This window comes from Sus scrofa, chromosome 5 (assembly GCF_000003025.6).
Source record: "Sus scrofa isolate TJ Tabasco breed Duroc chromosome 5, Sscrofa11.1, whole genome shotgun sequence".
Classification (NCBI taxonomy): domain Eukaryota; kingdom Metazoa; phylum Chordata; class Mammalia; order Artiodactyla; family Suidae; genus Sus; species Sus scrofa.
Genome location: NC_010447.5, coordinates 36,277,242 through 36,299,142, shown reverse-complemented (window position 1 = coordinate 36,299,142; position 21,901 = coordinate 36,277,242). Strand labels below are relative to the sequence as shown.

At 38.2% G+C, this 21,901-nt stretch overlaps 1 protein-coding gene across 1 annotated transcript in view; it reads right to left on the bottom strand.

Moving 5' to 3' along the window:
• TRHDE (thyrotropin releasing hormone degrading enzyme) overlaps window positions 1–21,901 on the bottom strand; it is a 396,326-nt gene that overhangs the window by 364,066 nt on the left and 10,359 nt on the right. The window contains exon 2 of the mRNA XM_021092004.1: window positions 11,535–11,808. Coding sequence (XP_020947663.1) covers window positions 11,535–11,808 — 274 coding nt within the window. The remainder of the gene's footprint in view (window positions 1–11,534; window positions 11,809–21,901) is intronic.

Genomic DNA, 21,901 nt, shown 5'->3' with positions numbered 1-21,901 from the left:
CAAGCTAGGTATTCACTCTCTCAGCTCCTCATTATCCTCTCCTAGAAAATGGGGATAACTTTTCTTGCCTCAAAACATTAAATGAAGTACTGAACAGAATAGGAGTTCCCATTGTGGCTCAGCAGCAACAAACTCAACTAGTATCCATGAGTACTCGGGTTCAATCCCTGGCCTTGCTCATGGGTTAAGGATCTGGTATTGCTGTGAGCTGTGGCGTAGGTCGCAGATGTGACTTAGATCCCATTTTGTTGTGGCTGTGGTGTAGGCCAGCAGCTACAGCTCTTATTCAACCCCCAGCCTGGGAACTTCCATATGTCAAGGGTGTGTCCATAAAAAGACAATAAATAAATTAATTAATTAAACAGAACAATGTCCAGCAGTTACTAAGTACTCAATAAATGAGATCTACATTTATCTGATGTTTGCTGACAGGATATACCTCTCCCTCTTCTTGACAATGTCATACTGTTTTTCCTTTGAAAAACTACCCCTCTCCAGATTCCATCTGCCCCCATGAAGGAATCCTAGAATCTACATCAGCCCTAGAGACTCAGGCAAAACAAATCACTCATTCTCTCCTGAGAATTGGAGGACTGCAGCTAAAACATTTCAATGACAGTGTCCCAAGAAGATTGTTAATTGGTAACTGTTGTGTAGATGCTCAAGGCTGTCCTTCCCAAGATATAATTATTTAATTCTTCACTTCCATAAGCTGGCCAGGATCCCATCATTGATTTGCTCTTTTGCTTAAGTTCTCCTAAGTTACTCAGATACTTGCAACCACCTAACTGACGTATCAATCTTCTCACTCTGAAGAAAATCCCATGATCACCCTTTCCTTAGATGGCCTCTTCATCTCAAAAGAAGGCTCTCTAATTTGCCTTTCACCTACCCATATCCACCCATCCCTTAAGATCCAATACTTTTCAATAAGTATCTGTCCACATTGATCTCCTTCTCTGTTCTTCTTCAACGTCTCACATACGGTGAATTTACCTCTCCTTTATAAAATGGTGCCTTGTACCATCCAGTATGTGGTAATGTGTTTATGCTGTCTAATCAACTGGCTCCTAAACCCCCTGGAAATAACCTATACCGTACACATTGATTTATGTGCAGCATTTAACCTAGTGCTAAGCCCAGAAGAGACTGGATAACTATTAGCTTGCTGATTGATTAATCACAAAAAGTTGAGAATTCTTCCCCTCTCCATCACTCAAAGTCCTACATCTTTGTGAACTTCTTAAGAATTCTGCCGTCTGTTCTCTCTGCAGTCGTCCTAATTATGTAAGAATTTTTCAGTTATCTCAGTTTATTATTGAACACAGTTGCCTAATACATATTTGTGAATGGATAAAGCAATAGTTTTCTAGGGTTTTAAGAACTAAATGAGTTTCAGTGCCATGTGAACAGTATACTTGGATTGTGATTGGTTTTAGGCATTCACCAGTTCCTCCCCAAATTAAACCTAATCAGAAAACAGCAACATCTCACACAAGTTTCCTTCCTGCCATCTGGTCTGAAAAGGAAGTCAAGAAATATTAGTTGGTGGCTGTAGCTAAAGACAGACAGTACAATTAGTACTTGTGATGTCTTCTACTCTGAGTATTCAGTTTTATATATCCAACTGTACGCCAAGTCCTTCAAGGAACAGTGTTTGATTCTTCAGCAAATAATTTTCCTCTTCATTTCATGCAAGTTCCCTATCCAGAAACATTAATATATCTCAACTGAATACCCTCATTAGTCTTTCTGAAATCTGACATCAAATCCTATAAGAATCATTTGAATCTTAGTAACATCAACCTTTAAAATATGATTTTGTTTCATCACTTGTTTTATATCATGGTTACCCAGAGATTTTTCTCTGGACTAAAGCACATTTTATGTCCAAGACCAGATGCAAAAGTTTGGCTATTTTTTTTTTCATGTCAGCCAGGATCTAAGACCCTCCATTTGTTGGCCACACATGCACTGACTGCCTGTTCCTTGATCTTCAGGAAAGCTGAGCGAGACCATTGTGACAGCCTTAATCAAACAGGAAAACAGATCTTGGTCAGGTAAATAATGGACAAAGGGAACTGAGAATCTTCTGACAAAGGTGATAAGACATGTGTATTATCCCATTATCCCCATCCTTCTACAGAAATCTCCTGATATGATCTGAAGCTCTCCCAAACTCAAATACTTTAATGGTTCCCTCTTTTTAAAGGATAAAATCAAAACCCCTTAATATGACATACAAATCCCTTCATGATCTGACCCCTGTATAAAATCTCTAACCTCATCTCTTACCACTTTCCTTCTCAATATTGCAAAATACTATACCTCCCTTAGATTATAAAGGTTTGGGCAAAACAGTTCTTTAAAGTAAAAGTCCTAAAGAACTAGAAGTAAAAAGGAAAAGGAAGATAAAGAATAACAATCATAAATCTGAAGTCATAAGGAAAGTACACAGCAAAGAAAGGAACAGCAAACTCTTAGATTATCAGATTATATGCTATTATGTTACTTTAGATATGGGGGACCATACCTCCGAGGCAGCTGAACTGGTGGCCTCCACTACAACCACCCAAAATTTTAGCAGGAAGACTGAGGGAAGAAGGATCACAGCCAGAATCATCTCCTTCCTCTCCACCAAGAGAGAATGGACCTGGCTACATATCTTGCAATCCACTGCGCAATCCATCCTCAAGATTAAACATATGACAATCATGTATACACTGACTACCCCATCCTGTTTCACAGGTTTGTTTTCACAAAAATCCTTTTCCCTTTGTTTCTATTAACTCCTTCAACATGCAGACTCTTAAACCTCAGGGTGATTGATAAATGGTGGATTATGCAACGAAACCCATTATCATTCATCACTTAATCCACCACCAACTCAGGCCAGCCCCCAGGGGGATGCAGATTTGCTGAGTACACACCATAACATCAACACCCAATGGAAATCTTGGAGCTGGACAGATCTCTACTAACTAAATTCTGCCCACTCAGACCCCTCTCTCTTCTGCTGGGAACATGTCCCTCCAGTCTACCATACCACCCTCCATGGGAGTAATCCTTATTATCAATTGCTCTCTCCCTTTACACAAACCCAAATCCCCTTCACGCATCCAACTTTGCAATCATGTTCCTCCAACTCAAACTGCAGCTAAAGTTGCAATTACACTGCAATTAAACTTCCTCCAAATCACCCCGAAATCTGAAACCTCCTTTCTAGGATAGACTAGTTTTCCACCTCATCCACTTCATCACACCACTCTGACGTTTTATTCTCAGGTTGACTTCTATTCTTCAACTGTCCCAATTCATTTTCCATGAATATTACTCCCAGGATGAGTTCTCTTGCCTCTCTGCCTCTCTGGAAACCATGGCCTGTGCTTTCAACACTGCGTTTTCATTGTCACTCTAGATGTCGTACCCTCTCGATTACTGGCCATGTGTTGGTCTTATCAGTCTCCCGGGCTGAATCCCCCACATTTGCTTTCTCTATTCCTATCCCTGGGTTCTTAAAATTTGTAGAAAGGTACAAAGGCGTGTTGGATATTTTCACCACAAACTATTAAATATCTAGGAGTTCCCTGGTGGCCTAGCAGTTAAGGATCTGGCATCGTCACTGCTATGGTGTGGGTCACTGCTGTGGCACAGGTTCAGTCCTGGCCCAGGAACTTCCACACACCACAGGTGCAACCAAAAAAGACAGAATAAATAAAGTAAAGTAAAGCTACTAAACAACTGGTATCTATTTGGGTACTGTCTGGAAACGTTTCTGTTCTCTTCTGTATATTCAGCACCCCTATATTTAAAAAATCACTTGCACCAGGCTCTGCATACATGTATTTTCTTTTTCTTTCCCTGAACTAGCACCCTTAGAGACACAGTCCATAATTACTGCATCCTTTTCTCCACCTGACACTCACTCCTTAACCAAACCTACTGGCTCTATTTCTACCACACTAATGAAATATAAGGAGGTTCATCCGTTATACTTTTTCCCTTTAATTTCTCAAACACTTTGACTCCAAAAACTACTAACCTGACCACAAAGCCTACTGACCAGAGTATCGACCTGACTGAATGACCCAAGTCTGGCTCAGGAATATCTCTCATACAGCAGGGGTGAGTTGGGTTAGGGACCAAAATTCCAAGATACGCAGCCAGCCCAGGCCCACCTAGCCCACAAGCCCAGCTATCACCAGCCAATCAATAGCACTCAGAGACTTTCCTGATGGAGGACAGAGATAATCCCTAGTCTTTTAGTCTATAAGAAACACCCTATTTCACCTCCCCTGTACTAGACCCTCCAGAGCCTATATTCTGTGAATTCAGTCCCTGTTTGGCAGTAAAACTCTACCTCTCAGTACACAACTCTCCCTAACATCTCACAACCGTGATGAATCTGTATTGCAACATCTACTATTTCCATTTCAATATGGGTTAAAATGATTTCTCATGATTTTTCACACCCTGTATATTAACCTAAGCAAAAGGTTTGGGAAACTCCTGGCCTTGTCACCTCTCTGAAGGGAACTCATTTATTTAGATGCCCAATGGACTTCCACTGAGTATCTCCCTTCTATACACAATAGGAACTGATGATCTTACAAAAATGAATAAGACATGGGACCTGACTTCAAAGAGTTCACAGTCTAGAGGAGTGGAGGCCAGCAAGGATGATAAACAGAGAGAGAATGACTATGAGAGATCAATGTGTAAGATCTTCTAAGAGTAGGGAGGAGGGGAAGGATTATCTCTTCTTAGGAGAGTCAAGAAGCCTCCACTTATATTCCTAAATAAACTGTAACCCAACCCTCTTTGTCATGATTTCCTTTTCCTTCTCTATGGACCATTACTATATCTGTAATACGATTAAACAGAATGTCTATGACAAAAGGACTCCCATTATCAACATGGATTTTTTTTTTAAAACTAGAATATATGCTTAGAGTACGTTAACCCATATGCCTCTACTTCTGTTAAAATGAGACCTAAGTTGCATTTTCAGTAGGAAACTATACAGAATAATCACATTTTAAGTGTATATACACAGTATCACTAGAACCCTAGCCTCAGAAATGTGCATTATACATGGATGTGTAGATATACTTCCCCAGGTATATGTACACAAGCACCACCACTGTAAATTTTGTGTATCCTCCCTGTTGTAGTTAGTCCACACAAAAAACCCTGAAAAAAATATATTTGGGGTACTTGTAGTTGCATCTCTTCTCTGGAAACTCCTCTTTTTTGCAACACACACTGCCATTCACGAGGTGAAGCAGAAGACGTCATGTTCCTATGATGTGCATTCTTGAGACACAGTGACCAGAGATGATCACATGACTCAAACAAGGACAGGCAATACACTCCCTAGGAGTTTGGAAACTTACACAGGTCAGTTGCCCTCTTGGGGTCTGTATGGCAACACGTAGAACTTGGGAACTTTTGGTAGCAACATTCTACCAAGTGAATCAAAGGACAGAGGAAGCCTGTGCACAGTGAGAGAGTAAAGCAAAGCAGAAGAAGCACTGGCAAGGACCTAAAATAGGATTCCCAAGTTTCTGGCAGTGCTCAAAGCTTCAGGTCCATTCCTGACCCAGGATTATTTGAGATTCTCTAATAGTTTTCTTATAAATTTCCCTTTTTGTTTAAGCTCAAATTGAGTTTCTGTCAATGCTAATAAAAAATACTAATAAAATTCTATACAACCTGTTATAACTGGAGGAACAGAGCACTCAGGCAGTGTAGGTTGCAGGTCCAACAGACTGGCCAACAAAAATGAAAACTCTTATCGGTTGTGATAACCAATTCAGAATAGAGAGTGAATCTGGAGCATAAACTTACAGGGTACTTATTACCTTCAACCTTAAAGTCATTCTTGATTCTTTGCTCTTCTTCTTCCTCAGTGTTTATTTTTTCCCTCTTTCATCCCTCACCAAATCCTACCAATTCTTTCTTTAAAATGCTTTTCATGGCTATACTATTTTATCCAGAGTTTCTTAGCTAAATGGACCCCCATTTCCAATCTCTTCATGTCTACATATTTTGTATGCTTTTCTCAGGGAGATTATAAAAAGTATACATATCATGCATCCAGCTCTTAAATTTCCAGTGGCTCTTATTGTTAACTGAATTATAACTTTAAAATATAGCCAGGAATCAAGTCCTTTCACAATCTATATTCCCTCTACCTCTCAAACTTACCTATTCCTATTCCTGAATATATCATCGATTTAACTGTCTTCATCAGAGTGAATACAATGTGTCAGGTACTGTGCTTGTGATTTTAGAATCCCTATAATACTCATAACAACTGTGGTGGTTTTCTGACGAACCTTCCAATTCTTTGATAACACTCCCACTGAAAGATAGGGACTACATTCCCCTTCCCTAGAATCTGGACCAACTAAGTTTGTAAGTACAGAATGAACCAACATTGACACTGTTTAACTTTTTAAGCTAGGTCAGAAAGGATAATACAGCCTCTGACTTCGTAAAAGGAGGAGGGTGGAAAAAATGATGGTGACTAATACATCGATACACAATTTATAATGGAACGAATGTGCAGTGCAAATCTCTTGGTGCACTCACTTACCTTTGGAAGCCTGAATCACCAGTGGCAAAGTCTGACAACGTCAGGCCTCTATGCTGCAAGGAAGCTCAGGCCACATGGGGAGACTACTCAGAAATGCTCCAGATAAGAGCCAGCAATAAGTAAAGAAAGTAAAGATTGCTGCTAGATGATGCTGGCCTCAAGCTGTCCAATCACTCCCAGTCGTCAAGCTTTCCCAGCCGAGACATCAAAGGGCAGAGATGAGTCAGTCCCATCTCTGTGCTGTCCATACTCCTGACCCATAGAATTCATCAGGCATTTTTTAAAAAAGCTCTTTTTTTTTTTTTTTTTTTTTTTAGGGCCACACCTGAAACATATGGAAGTTCCTGAGCTAAGGGTCGAATCAGAGCTGCAGATGCCGGCCTACACCACAGCCACACCAGATCTGAGCCATGTCTGTAACCTACACTGCAGCTCACAGCAATACCAGATCCTTAACCCACTGAGCAAGGCCAGGGATTGAACCTGCACCCTCATGAATCCTGGTGAGGTTCTTAATCCACTGAACCACAATGGGAGCTCTGGAATCTATTTTAGTACCCAAGACTAGGGCACTGCCACAACAAAAGCCTTAAAACTCATGACATTAGCTTTGGGACTGGACAGTTGGCAAAAGCTAGAAGATCCTAGAGGGGATTCTTTAGCAGAAGCGTAATGGTCCTCAAGAAAGCTGTTGGTGAGAGCTTGAAGGCTATTAAGCTGAGTGGTATTGGAAGCTGAAGGAAAGAGGACCTTTTTTATTAAGTGGAAGAAAGTCTGGTAACACTGTTACCTGCAGCACTATGGAAAATAAGAAATATAACTATTGAACTATACTTTCTAGCTAAGAATATTTCCAGGCAGAACACTGAAAGTGCCACCTGGCTTCCTCTCACTGGTCATGAAAAATGCAAAACAGGAGAGATGAGCTTAAGGACAAACCGTCCAGTTTCCAAACAAAATTTAGAAGAAATAGAAAGGAGCCAGGACTTACTGAGCTTGAAATTAAACTTGTTCTCCTTCCCAGCCTCTCCTGGTGGCAAAAGATTCTTAAAGTAAGAAAGGGCCTTGAGGAGGTGGGCAGAAGTCTCTGTCAGAAGCACATGATTTAAAGATGAAGCCAAGGATGTTCAGAAACTTCATAAGACTTCAGACACTATTTCTATTTCTTTTTATGACACCATCTGCAGCACATGAAAGTTCCTGGGCTGGGGGTTGAATCAGAGCTTGAGCTGTCAGCCTACACCACAGTCCCAGCAACACCAGATCCAAGTCACATCAGTGACCTACACTGCAGCTTGTGGCAATGCTGGATCCTTAGCCCACAGAGTGAAGACAGGGATCAAACCCAACCCACACAGCCACAGAGACTATGTCAGGTTGTTAAGGGCTGAGCCACAATGGGAACTGCACTCCAGACACTCTTAAATGATGCCCCTTAGATCTTTTTTTAAAATAGAAAACACTTTCTAAGTTTCTTAAGGGTGTGCCTCATAAACCCTCTCTGTTGAATAATACAGCATCTAAAAATGTTATGGGCATTATTCTGCAAAGCCTCAAGGTAAACAAATGCTCATCCTAATGAGACCTGTATGTACAGTTTTGGCTAATGGAATGGATATAACCTGATATATAAAAAGCTAACAGTTCTTTACATAATTATACCTGTTTGGACTTAAAACAGAACCAGTACGAAAACAAAAATAGGCCTTTAGACCCCCAACTATTTACTGGCAGGAAGCAAACTGAGAAGGTTATTTAATTGCAAACACAAATCACTTTTTAATTGGTAAAGAAAAGATGCCCTAGAAAGAAAAACTCTCATATCCCAAAGGAAACTGCTTCAGCATCTGACCCAAAATGATCACCTGGATTTCATATGCCCATCCCACACCCAAGATTCTAAAGCTAAATTTCCACCCCTTGCAGCTGTTGAGTTCAGAAACATCATTCCCATGTGTTCCCAGGAATAACAAGGAATGGTAATAAAAAGAAAATAGATTGGCTTTCCAAAGGGTGACAAAAAGGAACTAGGTTTTAAACTTGAGCTCCACAGTTGATAAATAAGGGCTCCCAGTAGCAATTCTGTTTTCCCTTTTACTATTCTTACTATTTTAGATTATACAACAAAAATTTTATTTCAGTTAACCTTCCAGTGTTCTCTGGTAATACGTTTTATCTTTTCTACATAAAAATTATTAAGTAGGAACTTTAAACATATTTATTAATTACTTGAATTCTTAACTCTAATGAAAGTCACATCTAAATAATTAGAGTGTGTCTGGTTTTAAATATGGATCACTTAGCAACAAGCATAATTGTGAAGAACTGAGAACACTTTTAAGATACTTTAGAGAAAACATACTAGGAGAAAACATTTCCTGTGTACCCTGTGCTGCTCATGGACCCACAGCAAGTCAGTTATCAACTTCTGAAGATGTAAAAGGAAAGGAGATGTCTTAGTATTCCTTTTCTGTGTATGGCCCAACATACATAGCCTTAAGGTATCCATAGGAGACATCAACAAACATGAGATGAATTGAACATATCAAATGAGTATAAGTCCAAGAGAGTAAAATGTCTCCTAGCCTTCTTCAGAAAACATTTAGGGCATTATTTTCATGATTATGTATTATTTTCATTATTATGTTCTTTAATAATGGTATTAATTTTATAAGCACCAGATTTTATTTTATAAATAGGTTCTACAGTGATTTAGATTGAAAGTAACAGTGAGAAAAGTTTATTTAGCCAAACCAAATATTCAAAACCTAAGCTATGAGGGGAGGGAGAGGGAGTGGGGTGGATTGGGAGCTTGGGGTTAATAGATGCAGACTATTGCCTTTGGGATGGATTAGCAATAAGATCCTGCTGTGTAGCACTGGGAACTATGTCCAGTCAGTTATGATGGGGCATGATAATGTGAGAAAAATGAATGTATACATGTACGTATAACTGGGTCACCATGCTGTACAGTAGGAAAAAAAAAATGTACTGGGGAAATAACGATTTAAAAAAAAAGTGAAATTGTTAAATTTTTAAAAAAGAAAAAACATAGGGTGGGGATTATTAGGATATTTTTCCTTTAAAGACCTTTTAACCACATTTTTATGTTGTCAAAATAAAAATAAAATGACTCATAAAAAATTAAAAAATTAAAAAATACAAAGCTATTTACTCCCTATAGAATAAGAATATAGATTTCTATTCACTTCTTCTGTTATGTTTGAGCAACAATGAATATGATGGCCACTGGACAAGGAGAATCATTATCTGAATTTGTGTATAGACGCACAGGTGAAATGGTGAAACAGAGCTCCTAGGGCACGGGGAGGGCAGCCCAAAACTTGTGATCAAACTGATAGGAGTTTGTCTTGCTGCTCTACCACTTACTTACTTTTGACTCTGGCAAAGTTACTTTATTTCTTTAAACTTAAATTTACTCTTTGGGAGTAAAATTTGGGAAAATGATTGACATGAAAATTCAAATAAATGCATATTTATTGTGTAGGTCACTGAAATGAAGAGAAAGTTGTTAAGTTGGCAAGGCCTAACCTAGCCTGACTAATGCAACACAACAGCATGTAAAAAGTGCTCAGAACACCATGGTGTCACAAGAGGTAACTACCATAAAGAAACCAACCAGTTCTTGTTACAAATGTATTTATTTTTCTTTTTTTGGCTGCACCGGTGGCATGGGGAAGTTCCCAGGTCAGGGATCGAATTCACATCACAGCAGCAACCTGAGTTGCTGCAGTGACAATGCCAGAACCCTCAGAACCACACAGGAACTCCCCTCATTATAAATTTAATACAGAGAGTGAATTCTCTGCCTATCTTCTTTTATCACCCTTCTCTAAGTACCCATTTCCATACATTTGGGTGCTATGGGCTAAAATAAGCTTTGTACATTATAGGAATTCTAGCATAATGGCAGAACTTATGTATAAGAAAGTTCACTGAGCATTGTTAATCACTGAAAATCAGAAAAATTAAAATGTTCATCTGCAGAAGGACAACAAATTTTGATATATTCAACCATTCCATTCAGATAAACCACAAAAACATAATTTAAAGTAAAAAATAAAATGAAATAAACATGTTTCAGGATGCTATCCACAATATAAAATCACATATGAAATTTTAAAGCATGGACTATACTGTAAATAGATTGATACTTAATAACATTCTTAATAAGTGTATGATAATATGCTTGGAAATGACAAACTCCAAATTCAAGGCAATAGTTAATCTCAAAGGGAACAGGTGAGGCTTTCAGATGAGGCAGGTGTACACAGAGAGCTTAACTCTATCCAAAATGTTTTACTTCCTCAAAAATTAAGTAAGACTGAGCAAAGATGGTAAAATGTTTAGATTCTATAGAGCTAGGCCAGTAGGTATGTGAAGTTTATCACATTCTTCTTCACATTTTCTGTATATCTGAAATATGTCACAGAAGTTCCCTTGTGGCACAGCGGGTTAAGGATCCAGTGTTGCCACAGCTGTGGCTGCAGGTTGCAAGTGCAGCTCAGGTTCAATCCCTGGTCTGAGAACTTCCACATGCCACAGATGCAGCCAAAAAAGACTAAAACAAAGTCTTTTTTAAAAAAAATTCACAATAAAAAGAAACAGCTTTCCCAGTCATATAAATAAAAACAAGCAATTTCCCATAACAGACAACAGCTGTTCCCAGTGATAATCAGGAGATGATGAGAATGCAGGGGTGGGGAGTGATTAAAGTAATAAGAGGGCTGGAAAAGAGGGTATAGAAGAGAAGTTCCTGTCTGAATCTTTGAAACCAGGAGGATAATTTTCCTTCCAAGGATTAAGGAAAGAATTCAGCTATATAACATGTGAAGAGAACAGAAATGATTCATTGTTATTTTGGAAATAAGTGTAGTCTATCCAAAGACAACATTAAGCTTAAAATACTTACTACAACCCCACTCTTTGTGGTAGTTTCTCTGTAGGTGAAGTTGCAGATTGCCCAGGCTAAGTAATACGTGGACATGAGAGGGGTCTGTGAAAAGTGATCCGTAACCCATCCATCTTCCTCAAACACAGACGTTTCCACTGGCATATTGGATAAAGATAGATAGGTTGCTTGATGCTTGATGCTGATTTTGAAAGTAGCCTTGTAGATTGGCTCATCAAAACAAGGAAATGCCTTTCTGGCATGTGTAGGTGAAAACTGAGTAACACCAAGGAATCTAGAAAAAAGAAAATGACATTCTCAATTACATTTATGGCATGAGTTAAGTTATAAACACTTTCCATGCTTCTACTGATAAAAATCATATATTTCTGCCCACTTATAAGATTTTTTTTCTGAACCAAAGTGCATAAATAGCATGAAAACATAATTCATATGTATTTCCTCAACAATAAAAATTCTTCAGGGAAGTTTTTGTCCCAATTAAAGTAAATTCTCTAAACCCTGAGCCATGCTTCTTCAACAAAACATTACATTCACAGAAAAACAACTCATCATCATATTGGCAAGTGCTGGAAGATAGTGGTTCTCCTTCACTCTTTTCTGAAGCTTATAACCAGTAAAGACAGAGAAACCAAAATCCAAAACTTGCCATCAGATATAAGTAGGACATAGATCATCACTGAGAAACATTCGTGTCCTCAAGTTTCAGGAAGACACGGCCTAATTTTGTGATGGAAAAGGACTTTGAAACCCCACCAAACTCAGTCTGCATTCTGGCTCCATGACATTTCTTAGCCGTATCATCTTGGATGATTACTAAATTTCCCTAAGGTGTAGAGTTCATTGCTTAAAAGGAAATAATCAAGCCTAACCTAAAAAGCATTGCAAAGCTTAATAGAATAAAAAAGGGGGCTGTAAAGCACCCATCACTGTGAATGGATGAATAGCGTCCAACAGGCAGCTAATAAAGGGTAGCCATGGATTCACATTACCTTCGACCTTTTTTGGAGCGCTGAAACACATTTACACAGAATAATCCAGAGATTACACAGTGGAAAATCCTTTTGGTTCTTACTACTCATAAAATATCTTTACTATATAAATGATATTATATGTGAACATAATAAATTAACATAAATATCTATACAATAAGCATGTCAATGTGTGTGCATATATATATTATAATATTTAATGCTCTCAAGTTTTCAGATCAAGCTGCAAAGTTGCATCTCATTAAAACTCAAACTAGAGGCACCCTCTACATTCTTTCCCTGTTAGGGTTACAAATGAAAACACTCAAATTAAGTACTTTAAGAAGGACATTCTTTTAACGTAGAAGAGCCATTATTTATGAAAACATTCATGACATAAGTTAATTAAACTTTTTAAAAAATACCAGTGAAAACAACGTAAGGCAAGTCAATATCAGACCCTTCATAAAACATTACTTAGTGCTGCAGCCATTCCCTTAAAAGGCCTTTTCCCCCCACAAGTGGTTCTGCCACCACTCCCCTCTCCTTCATCCACAGTGTCTGTGGTTAATCTAACATGGCACACTTTCCCACTGAGCCCAAACTTGGCCTCAAAATTATTCTCAGCACAGCACTTCAGGCAGTTACTACAATCAATAGGGGTTGACATGTGTATTGAATCTTATTGGCTATCCTTGGCTCAAACCATGAAATGTAAATGTTTATACCTTTTTAAAATTATGAAGCTTACATGTATCCCTGAGGGCCTACTTTTAAAAGCTTAGTTCTAAAATAGAGAAAAATAAGATATTTTTAAGATTAATTATATTCTTACTCGCAGAGAGACGGGTCTTGAGAATTATCTAGGAAACAGAACTGAGCTGCTGTGTACCAGGCCTGGGTAAATCACTTAACTGCCTGAGTCTATTTTTTCATTAGCAGAAGGAAAATAATAACATTTTCCAGGCCTCCCTTACAAAACTGTCGAGATGATAAAATGAGATAATATATAGGAAAGAAGTTTTAACTATAAATCTTCAGAAAAATATAAGGTTAAAGTTGGAAGCAATCTTAGAAACAAATTGTCCAGCCCTCGTAAATTTCTAAAGTGAAAAAGCAGTTCCAGTAGAGTTAAGTGATTTATCCAAAGTTACACGGGCAATTAGTACAAAGCTGGGTCTAGAATTCATATTTCTGTGTCTAAGTAAAAGGTAATTGTATTTCAAAAACAGTAAAATTAATCTTTAGCCATAATTTATAAACAATGTTTTAACTTGACTACTGATAATAAAGCTTCTTCTTTCCATATTTGCCAGCATATTGGTAATTTTTCCTTATTTTTCTACTGATAGTAATGTAGTTTTTGCTTAATGAAATGTTGGTAACTTTTAAATGCACCCATTTACAGTTTTCTTCAGTTTTCTCTCCACATGCTTTTTTCTTATGTTCATGAATTTTAAGTTTCAATTTTATTAATTAAAATGTCCACTGAGCTTCATATTTCTCTACTTAAGCTATTTTTAAAATACCTATGGAATTTAATACATGAGGAAAAGTGTTCCCTTTTAACTTTCAGGTATCTGAGAGCTCCAGTTCCAGCTATTAAAAAACAAATATTGTCTGCTATGCGTGAGATTTTCACTATATCAGGTACATGGCAGGATTTTTAAAAAAAAAATAATAATAATCATTTTTGTCCTAAGGTCTTTGCAATCTACCTAGAAAGAGAAATATATATATGATACATAACAAACAACTAATAATACTAGGGAAAAGTTCTAGAAGAGTTTGACAGAGAGGTTGCAATTAGAATGTATTAGTCATTAAGTAAAAATCAAAGGTGTCTTTGATATTAAGCAATTAAAGGGTAGGAATTTATTAGATGTAGAAAATCTAAATACCTCTGAGCTAATGAGAAATTAATAAACCAAATATTTATGCAGAAGAATCATATTGTGTTCAAGTCCCTTTCTGCCTCTCATAGTAAGTAAATATGTGAGTAAGGCTAGTAATTTAAATCTCTGATTCTCAGGGTTGAAAGGGACTATAAAGATCGAGTGACTTTTTCTGCAATTAATGCTCTTAATGAATTCATACACACAGTATATATCTATGCACCAAGGGCTAGCATATATTCTGATAATGTCTAAATGAGGAAATACCAATTTCACAGTCTGTCACCTGAGGATGATTGCAACTGAATTTCAATTCAGTATTTAGCAAATCAAAACAAGCCCCTTGGAAACGAAGAGCAGTTGGACTAGATTACATTTAGGGTCTTTTCCAAGCTCGAGATCCTAGAACTTGGAACAAATATTAGCTATAAAATATTCCCTGAATTTGATGAGATGTTGTTAAAATATTACATTACTGCTAAATAGCTTTTTTACTACAAGATCTATAATGCATTTGCTTCTCTTAGTCATCATTTTTGAGTGTTCGATACTGTGGAAAAAAAAGATAAATAAATATGCTTCCCTCCCTCAAGGAGTTTATACTCTTATAAAATAAGTAAAACATATGCCTAAACAGGAATCTTACAAAAAGCCATGGCAATGAGGGAAAATGTATGAAGAAATTACATCCCCCAAAGTAGGATTTCTCAACCTTGGCACTAATGACTTTTTTTTTTTTTTTTTTTTTTTTTTTTTAATGTAAGCATTTGGTCGTTCAGTGGCAGACTTCTCAACAATACTGACATTTTAGGTTGGGTCATTTGTCTTTGTCCTGCCATCTTGGGCACCGTAGGGTGTTTGGCAGCATCCCTGGGCTTCTACCACTAGATGCCAGTAGCAGCCCCTCCCCAGCTGTGACAACCTAAATGTCTCCAGACACTGCAATCATTCCCTGGGAGGCAGAACTAATCCAGGCAAGAATTGGTGCTCTTAAGAACTACAGGAAGGCTTTATGGAGGAGGAAGCCTAAGAAGTGGTATTGAAGCTTAGGTGGTTACTTTAAGGGTCGGAGACAGACGGAAGCAAGTTGAATACAGGTAGCACAGAAACAAGGCTTTAAAAAAGCTTTGATTGTGAGAAAAAAGAATGTATATATGCATGTGTGACTGGGTCACTTTGCTGTACAGTAGTAAATTGACAGAACACTGTAAAAATAAAAATCATTTAAAAATAAAACTGAATAAAAAAATGCTTTGATTTAGGGAGTTCCCTGGTGGCTCAGTGGGTTAAAGGTCAGGTGTTGTCATTGCCATGGCTCAGGTTACTGCTGGGGCACGGGTTCGATCCCCAGCCTAGCCTGGGAACTCCTGCAAACTCCTGCAAGCCCAGAGCGTGACCAAAAAAGAAAGCTTCGGCTCACATACTGAGTTAGCACCTTGTCTGCTCTTTACTGGTTCCAGTTTTGTCAGAGCACAGTATTGCCCGCCTATCTCCAACAACTCTCTCACCCTTGAGAGCCTCCCTTCTAACAAAGAGAGCCAGCTTCAGGCTCAGTTCCCTCAACAGGCAACAGTGTCTGTTCCGCTTCAAAAATATAATCTTGTCTTCACTGCATATATTTTATGGTTGCCTTCTATTGGTGGAAGTGAGACTTCTTTTCTGCTTACTGTCATTACAAATATATCAGAGACCTCCAGAGAAGGTGATTTGGAGGAGAAAATAATGAGTTTGATTTCTGAGTAAATTTGATTTTGAGGTGACAGCTGTACACCAGGTAGAAAAAAATACAAAAAATTCATTAAAAATAGAAAACACTTTAATATATAGTAAGGCTATGAAATACACATGTAAATAGAACAAGATGTAAAATAAAACAGCAGGCAGCAGAAGGTAATGGGGAAAAGTCTTTTGCTGTCTATTTTTCTCCTGCTTTCTGAAACAAAATCATTTTTATCTTTTAATGAATCCTTCTATTATTGTAAAAAAAAAATATTCTCCTTCCAGAAGTGACATCCTGGAAGTGTTATTCCAAGAATGTCACTTTAGCATAACTAGAAAAATATGAACAATATACATGTATTTTCATTCTCTTCTATCTAAAATAAATTACTTGATTTCTTAACAACTTGTCCATTTGACATTTTGGTTGAGCTAAGAAGGAGAACTTAAAGCTCTATGTTGCCTCTGAAGGATATAGAGAATTGATTTCTGCTTATTTCTGCGGAAGTTCACTAGGCAAGCTACTTGTGTCAAGTCATTATGATAAGATTCAGCATAAGTAATGCATTAACGTTGGTTGATATTGCCAACAAATTACAGTATGCAATACAAACAATTTCTGTTCCATCATTTTCAGTTTGCCTTTTCATAAAGTTAAAACATGCAGAGGAAACAAACATTTGCATAACGCCGTTAGTATTCAGATTGATTCATGACATTTCATTGTGGAACCCACCAAAACCAAGTGAACCTCACGAAACGGCAGGGCATATCTGAGAGATTTCCGTTTTGGCCACATCTATACAGACCACACATACGCTCAGTGGAAAATGATCTTTGAACTTGCTTCTACTGCAACTGCAATTTGCCCAGTGTTGCAAGAGTTTAAGGTTGGTAATAAAAACTCCCAAGATCTAAAGAAATGATCCAGTGGATCAACATCTATTTACTATTCAACTGTTTGCAGTAACTGAGCAAAGTTACAAGGTCATGGAAGTTACACATGTTCCATTTAAAGTTAAGGCTGTTAATCAAAATGCAAATTATTACTCAATGACAAAACATTTTAAGCCAAAATGGGTCGTTGTTTAGACTGTGTGTTTTTATGTACTTCAATGAGTCATTAAAACTCTGCCATTTCACAAGAGAAGTGTTCCTGCTGAATATTCAGTGATATAAGCAAGCGTGTAGACTTTTTTTTTTAAATAACCATTCTAGTAAACTAAAAGCATAATGCAATAATTCCAGCAATATGTATGTAGGAAGTGGTGCATATGTGAATAATCGTGTTATAAAAACAGAGCATAATATTCATAATTGTTTTCATTTTTATGCACTAAATACTCATCAAAAATGAGTACTTAGTACTTGATCACCACTGATGAAGAGTATTATGAAAGCACAAAAATTACTTTCCTGAGCCGTAGTATTAGGTATTCATTAGAATAAACTAGTATCTGAGATTCATTTGTTTAATATTGGAAAGAGAAAAGGTATTATGTAAGTATTATAGAGTACCACTACTGGTAGAACTCAAAGAAAGTCGTGTAAATTGTATCCCCTGGTACTTGGGGTTTTGCTATTTCCTGTTCTGGCTTCCAGTGACAAAAAAGGCACCCTCCTGCCCCTTCGGTCGCTGGCTTCTTTTCTCGTGGCTGACAGAAAGCAGTGCCATAACCAGAGTTGTGCGTTCCCTCTGTTCCACACACTCTACTGCTTCCTCAACCCTTCTCCATCTCACAGAGTCTGGACCAAGCGTGGGGTTTCTCTGGCTATGAAACAGCACACAGCCTTTCTCGTCACTGTTTTATTCATCGTCAAAAGAAGCAGAAGCTCTGCTTCTTTTGCTCCCTGTTTATTGAACTCTGTGCTTAGGGGGCAAAACAAACAGCCGTGGAAGGAACGACCATTTCCCCACCGTCTTGCTAGTAAGGGGACACCTAAGGCAACAACATTGAGCCTGAATGACCTTGTACCAGCTCAAAGAATAGATGTCCAGCCTTGTAACAATATAATCATAGAATCATATTTCATATGAAATTTGACAGTTGGTAAGCACATATCCCACAAATTACTTCACTCATGTAATCCTATGGAAGAGGATATCATTATGCCCATTTTCCAAATAAAGAATCCAGACACAGAACAATTAGGAAACTTAGCCAAGGTCATAAGGCTAATGAGTGGCAGAATCAAGGCATAAATCGAGGCAGTCTGGTCCCAGAATGTCCCTGTGCACACTGTACACACACACATGCACACACACACACATACATTTCCATCAGCAACACAACCAAAAGCGGCTTGAACCTATTCTTAAAAGAAATAAAAAGTAACCAACGGCACAAATTTTAAAACTTCATTCTTTTTCCATACTCTGGTTGTTTGGTTTTTGGTTTTGGTTTGAGTGTAGTCCTGGGGAAAGATCTAAATAATTAAGCTAAAACATTACCCTGCATATCAACACAGGTCTGCACTGGGAAGAATCAACTCACCTGAGCCCCTCTGTCCCTGCATAAGTGCCAGATTTCCTTAAACCCTAGGGCCACTCTTCATGCAGAGACTGAGAAGGCACACCTGGAGGCAGGGAAGGCAAGAGTGGGGGCCTGGGACCCTTCACCCCAGTTCAGGCCCACTAATAAAATGTTGCCAGTCTAACTCCACCCTCACAGTACCCTCATCACCATCCAGCTGTGCCTGTCTGTGAATCGATTCCAGCTGTCCAAAACACTGGAAAGGGGCAGAAGTAGTTTGCATCTTTATAGTCTCTCAAATTCTATGTCGCAAAATCCCCTCTGTTGGAGAGAACATCTACTCTCTAGTGGCAAAAAGCAGGATTGCATGGGTCTCTGAAAAACTCTGGAGGAACCCAGCCATCACTGTAAATCTCAAAGGATGTAAACGACACACAAAGATAAGGCCCATGCGGTGATGATCACACTGGTGGGTAGGAGGATGAGCCTGGGGCTACAGAGCGATGCCCTTCTGTACAGACTGTACAATGCGTATTAAAGGTAGGCTATTTCTTCTTCACTCTTTTTCTATCATTCTTTGAAGTTATGCTTAAAGAAGTGAGTCCTATCTTGTAATCACATCATCCAAATGTCATCATCATCCTCAAGCAAAACCTAAACTATTGCCCTGTACTATTCTCTCAAGCCCATCCATCTACACAGTGGCAAAAAGTGGTCTGACGAAATGAACATGTTATGCAAACCAAACACAGAAAATCAGTCGCGGGTCTATCTTTGCCTGAGAGAGATCCAGAGCAGACAGGCTCTGTTTAGACTTGTTCTGAATAAATAAAAACACAAGCAAATTAATTTAACTCTTTCATAAATAAGGTATACTTTATTACTATCCAGGGCTATAAAAAAAAAAAACACAGCAAGACAAACACCACCTGTATAGATTTTCCTCCCTGAATGAGTCAGTATTAAATGGTCAAAACTTTTTTCCCAGGGTTCACGCCATGGCTCAGCAGAAACAAATCTGACTAGCATCCATGAGCATGCAGGTGTGATCCCTGGCCTTGCTCAGAGGGTTAAGGATCTGGTGTTGCCATGAGCTGTGCCGTAGGTTGCAGATGAGGCTTGGATCTGGCGTTGCTATGGCTGTGGTGTAAGCCAGCAGCTACAGCTCTGATTCAACGCCTAGCCTGGGAATCTCCATATGCCATGGGTGCGGCCCTAAAAAGACAAAAAAAAAAAAAAAAAAAAAAAAAAACCTTTTTTCCCCAATATTTTCTAGATTTAGTTTACTGGTGGCATTTTCAATTGTGACCAAAATCCAGCAGTGGACTCAGCTTAGCCATATGTGCCTGACAGGAAAACAGTGAGTTAAGTCCATTAAAGAATCATAAAAAAAGTTTTCACAGAAATAAATGGTTCTCCTGGATTTTTCAGTTCAGAGCCTTCTATAGAAGGGTAAAAAACCATATATTCCAACTCACTCACATTAAGATATCTCCTCTGCAGAGCAAATGGGAGAAATGAGGCTGCTTTCAACATAAAAACAACATGGTAGTTTTCCTGTTTTTATTAAATATCATGATTATGAATTCATTCCAGAAAAAGCATAAGGCAGCAAATCATGTATGCTAATACCACAAATGATCAACTGCCTACCCATAAAATCCTCTATGCGCTCCACAAGATTTTTGCAAAGGACTTTATTGCTATTCTCTTTGAGAACCACAATATTATCTTCCCATTTAACTTGGAGATCATGGTTTCCCTCTCACTAACCCTTAAGAGAAAAAGACCTCCTCTTCTCATTCTGTCTTCTGCCACTGTGGTAAGTCACAGACCCAAAGTTTGTCAAAGAAAAACAGTCTCCCTTTTGAAAGTGAAGAAAACATTCATTTACTTTGGGTAAATTTCTTCTTTCAATCCAACCATCTGGATCTAAATGAAGGTACCCTACTTTGAACACGGGTATGCTCACCATCTGGCTACCTCAAAACAGCAATAACTTCAGGTAAATGAGGATTTTACCCTATTTTAAGCAAGCACATTCCACTGTAGGATCTTATGGCATGAGTACAGCAACCCTCTGTACTTGCCTGCTGCCCACCTACTTGAGGGAAGAGTGAGTATGCATTCTGCCTACTGGAGACAATTTACTGATGTGTGTAAACATTTCAAATGTAAGCGAATCCATTTATTTGCAGTATTCAACAAGTGGCGAATTTCCCTTCAGCCAAATGATCAACCAAGAGTAAATGATCTACCTCAAGTGGAAGAGCCTTGGTCTCTAATGGGGAGCTTGTCCTATAACCTTTCTCTGCTGTAATATGGGAACCAAGAGAGGTAAGTTTTCCCTGTAGAACAAAACCAGGCTCCCTGCAATAGTTTATAGGGGATGAAACCTTTCAGGGGCCAAAGGTAGACAGCACATAGTGAAGTCTAATTGTCCTGCCCTGACCCAAATTATTTCTCTCAGACCTCTGAGGAGTGAGTCAAAGAATCAGATTGACTGGGTATTAACGAGGTGTTTCCACATAGATTGAGTAATGTAGACTGGATGGCAGGGCAGTACTGCTCTTTTTAAATATTTCAAGTTGCTCAGTGTGACTCCCCATTGGCAGATTAAATATTTATTTTCATTACAGAAATTATCTGGCTACTTAAATTGGCAAAAATTATGACTAACTAAAGACCAAGATATTTAATCATTAATCAAATGAAAATGTAGACTTTGCATCGATGTCCTTTTGGAAAGTATGTTTTTAAAATGTCAATTTACTTTGTGCTTGGGGGACAGATCATCACCAATAAAAGTCTAACTCTAGCTGAGTCCGTGATATCAGTGTGTTTAAAAATTCTCCAAATAGCCACAGAACAGCCAAAAAAAAAATTTAATATATGTAATGTTGACATAAATGTGAAATGTTGGATTAGATTTCCCTTGCCTTACCAACTCCAATAGAAACATCTAAGAAATTATCGTATTCACTCTGTTATTAAAGGAAAAACTAGGAACAAGGACTCTAAGAGGCTATTTAGAAATAAAAACTATCCTGGAATCTCCAGAAACACCAAATCCTATGCTGCTATTGGCATACAGAGTTTAGCCATATGTGCACCAGGTTAAACTCTTGCATCTTCGGGGGAAACTGAAGGAGAGAGTGTGAATACAAATAGGCACTAAGGTACAAGAAATCAGTTATGGGTCAAGCAGGAACATCTGGTCTTTTTAAGAGCCCTGTTAATTTGAAAGCTCTGACCAAAACAAGCTCAATTCACCAAATATATTTAGGCATGGCTCAAAAAACAGGATG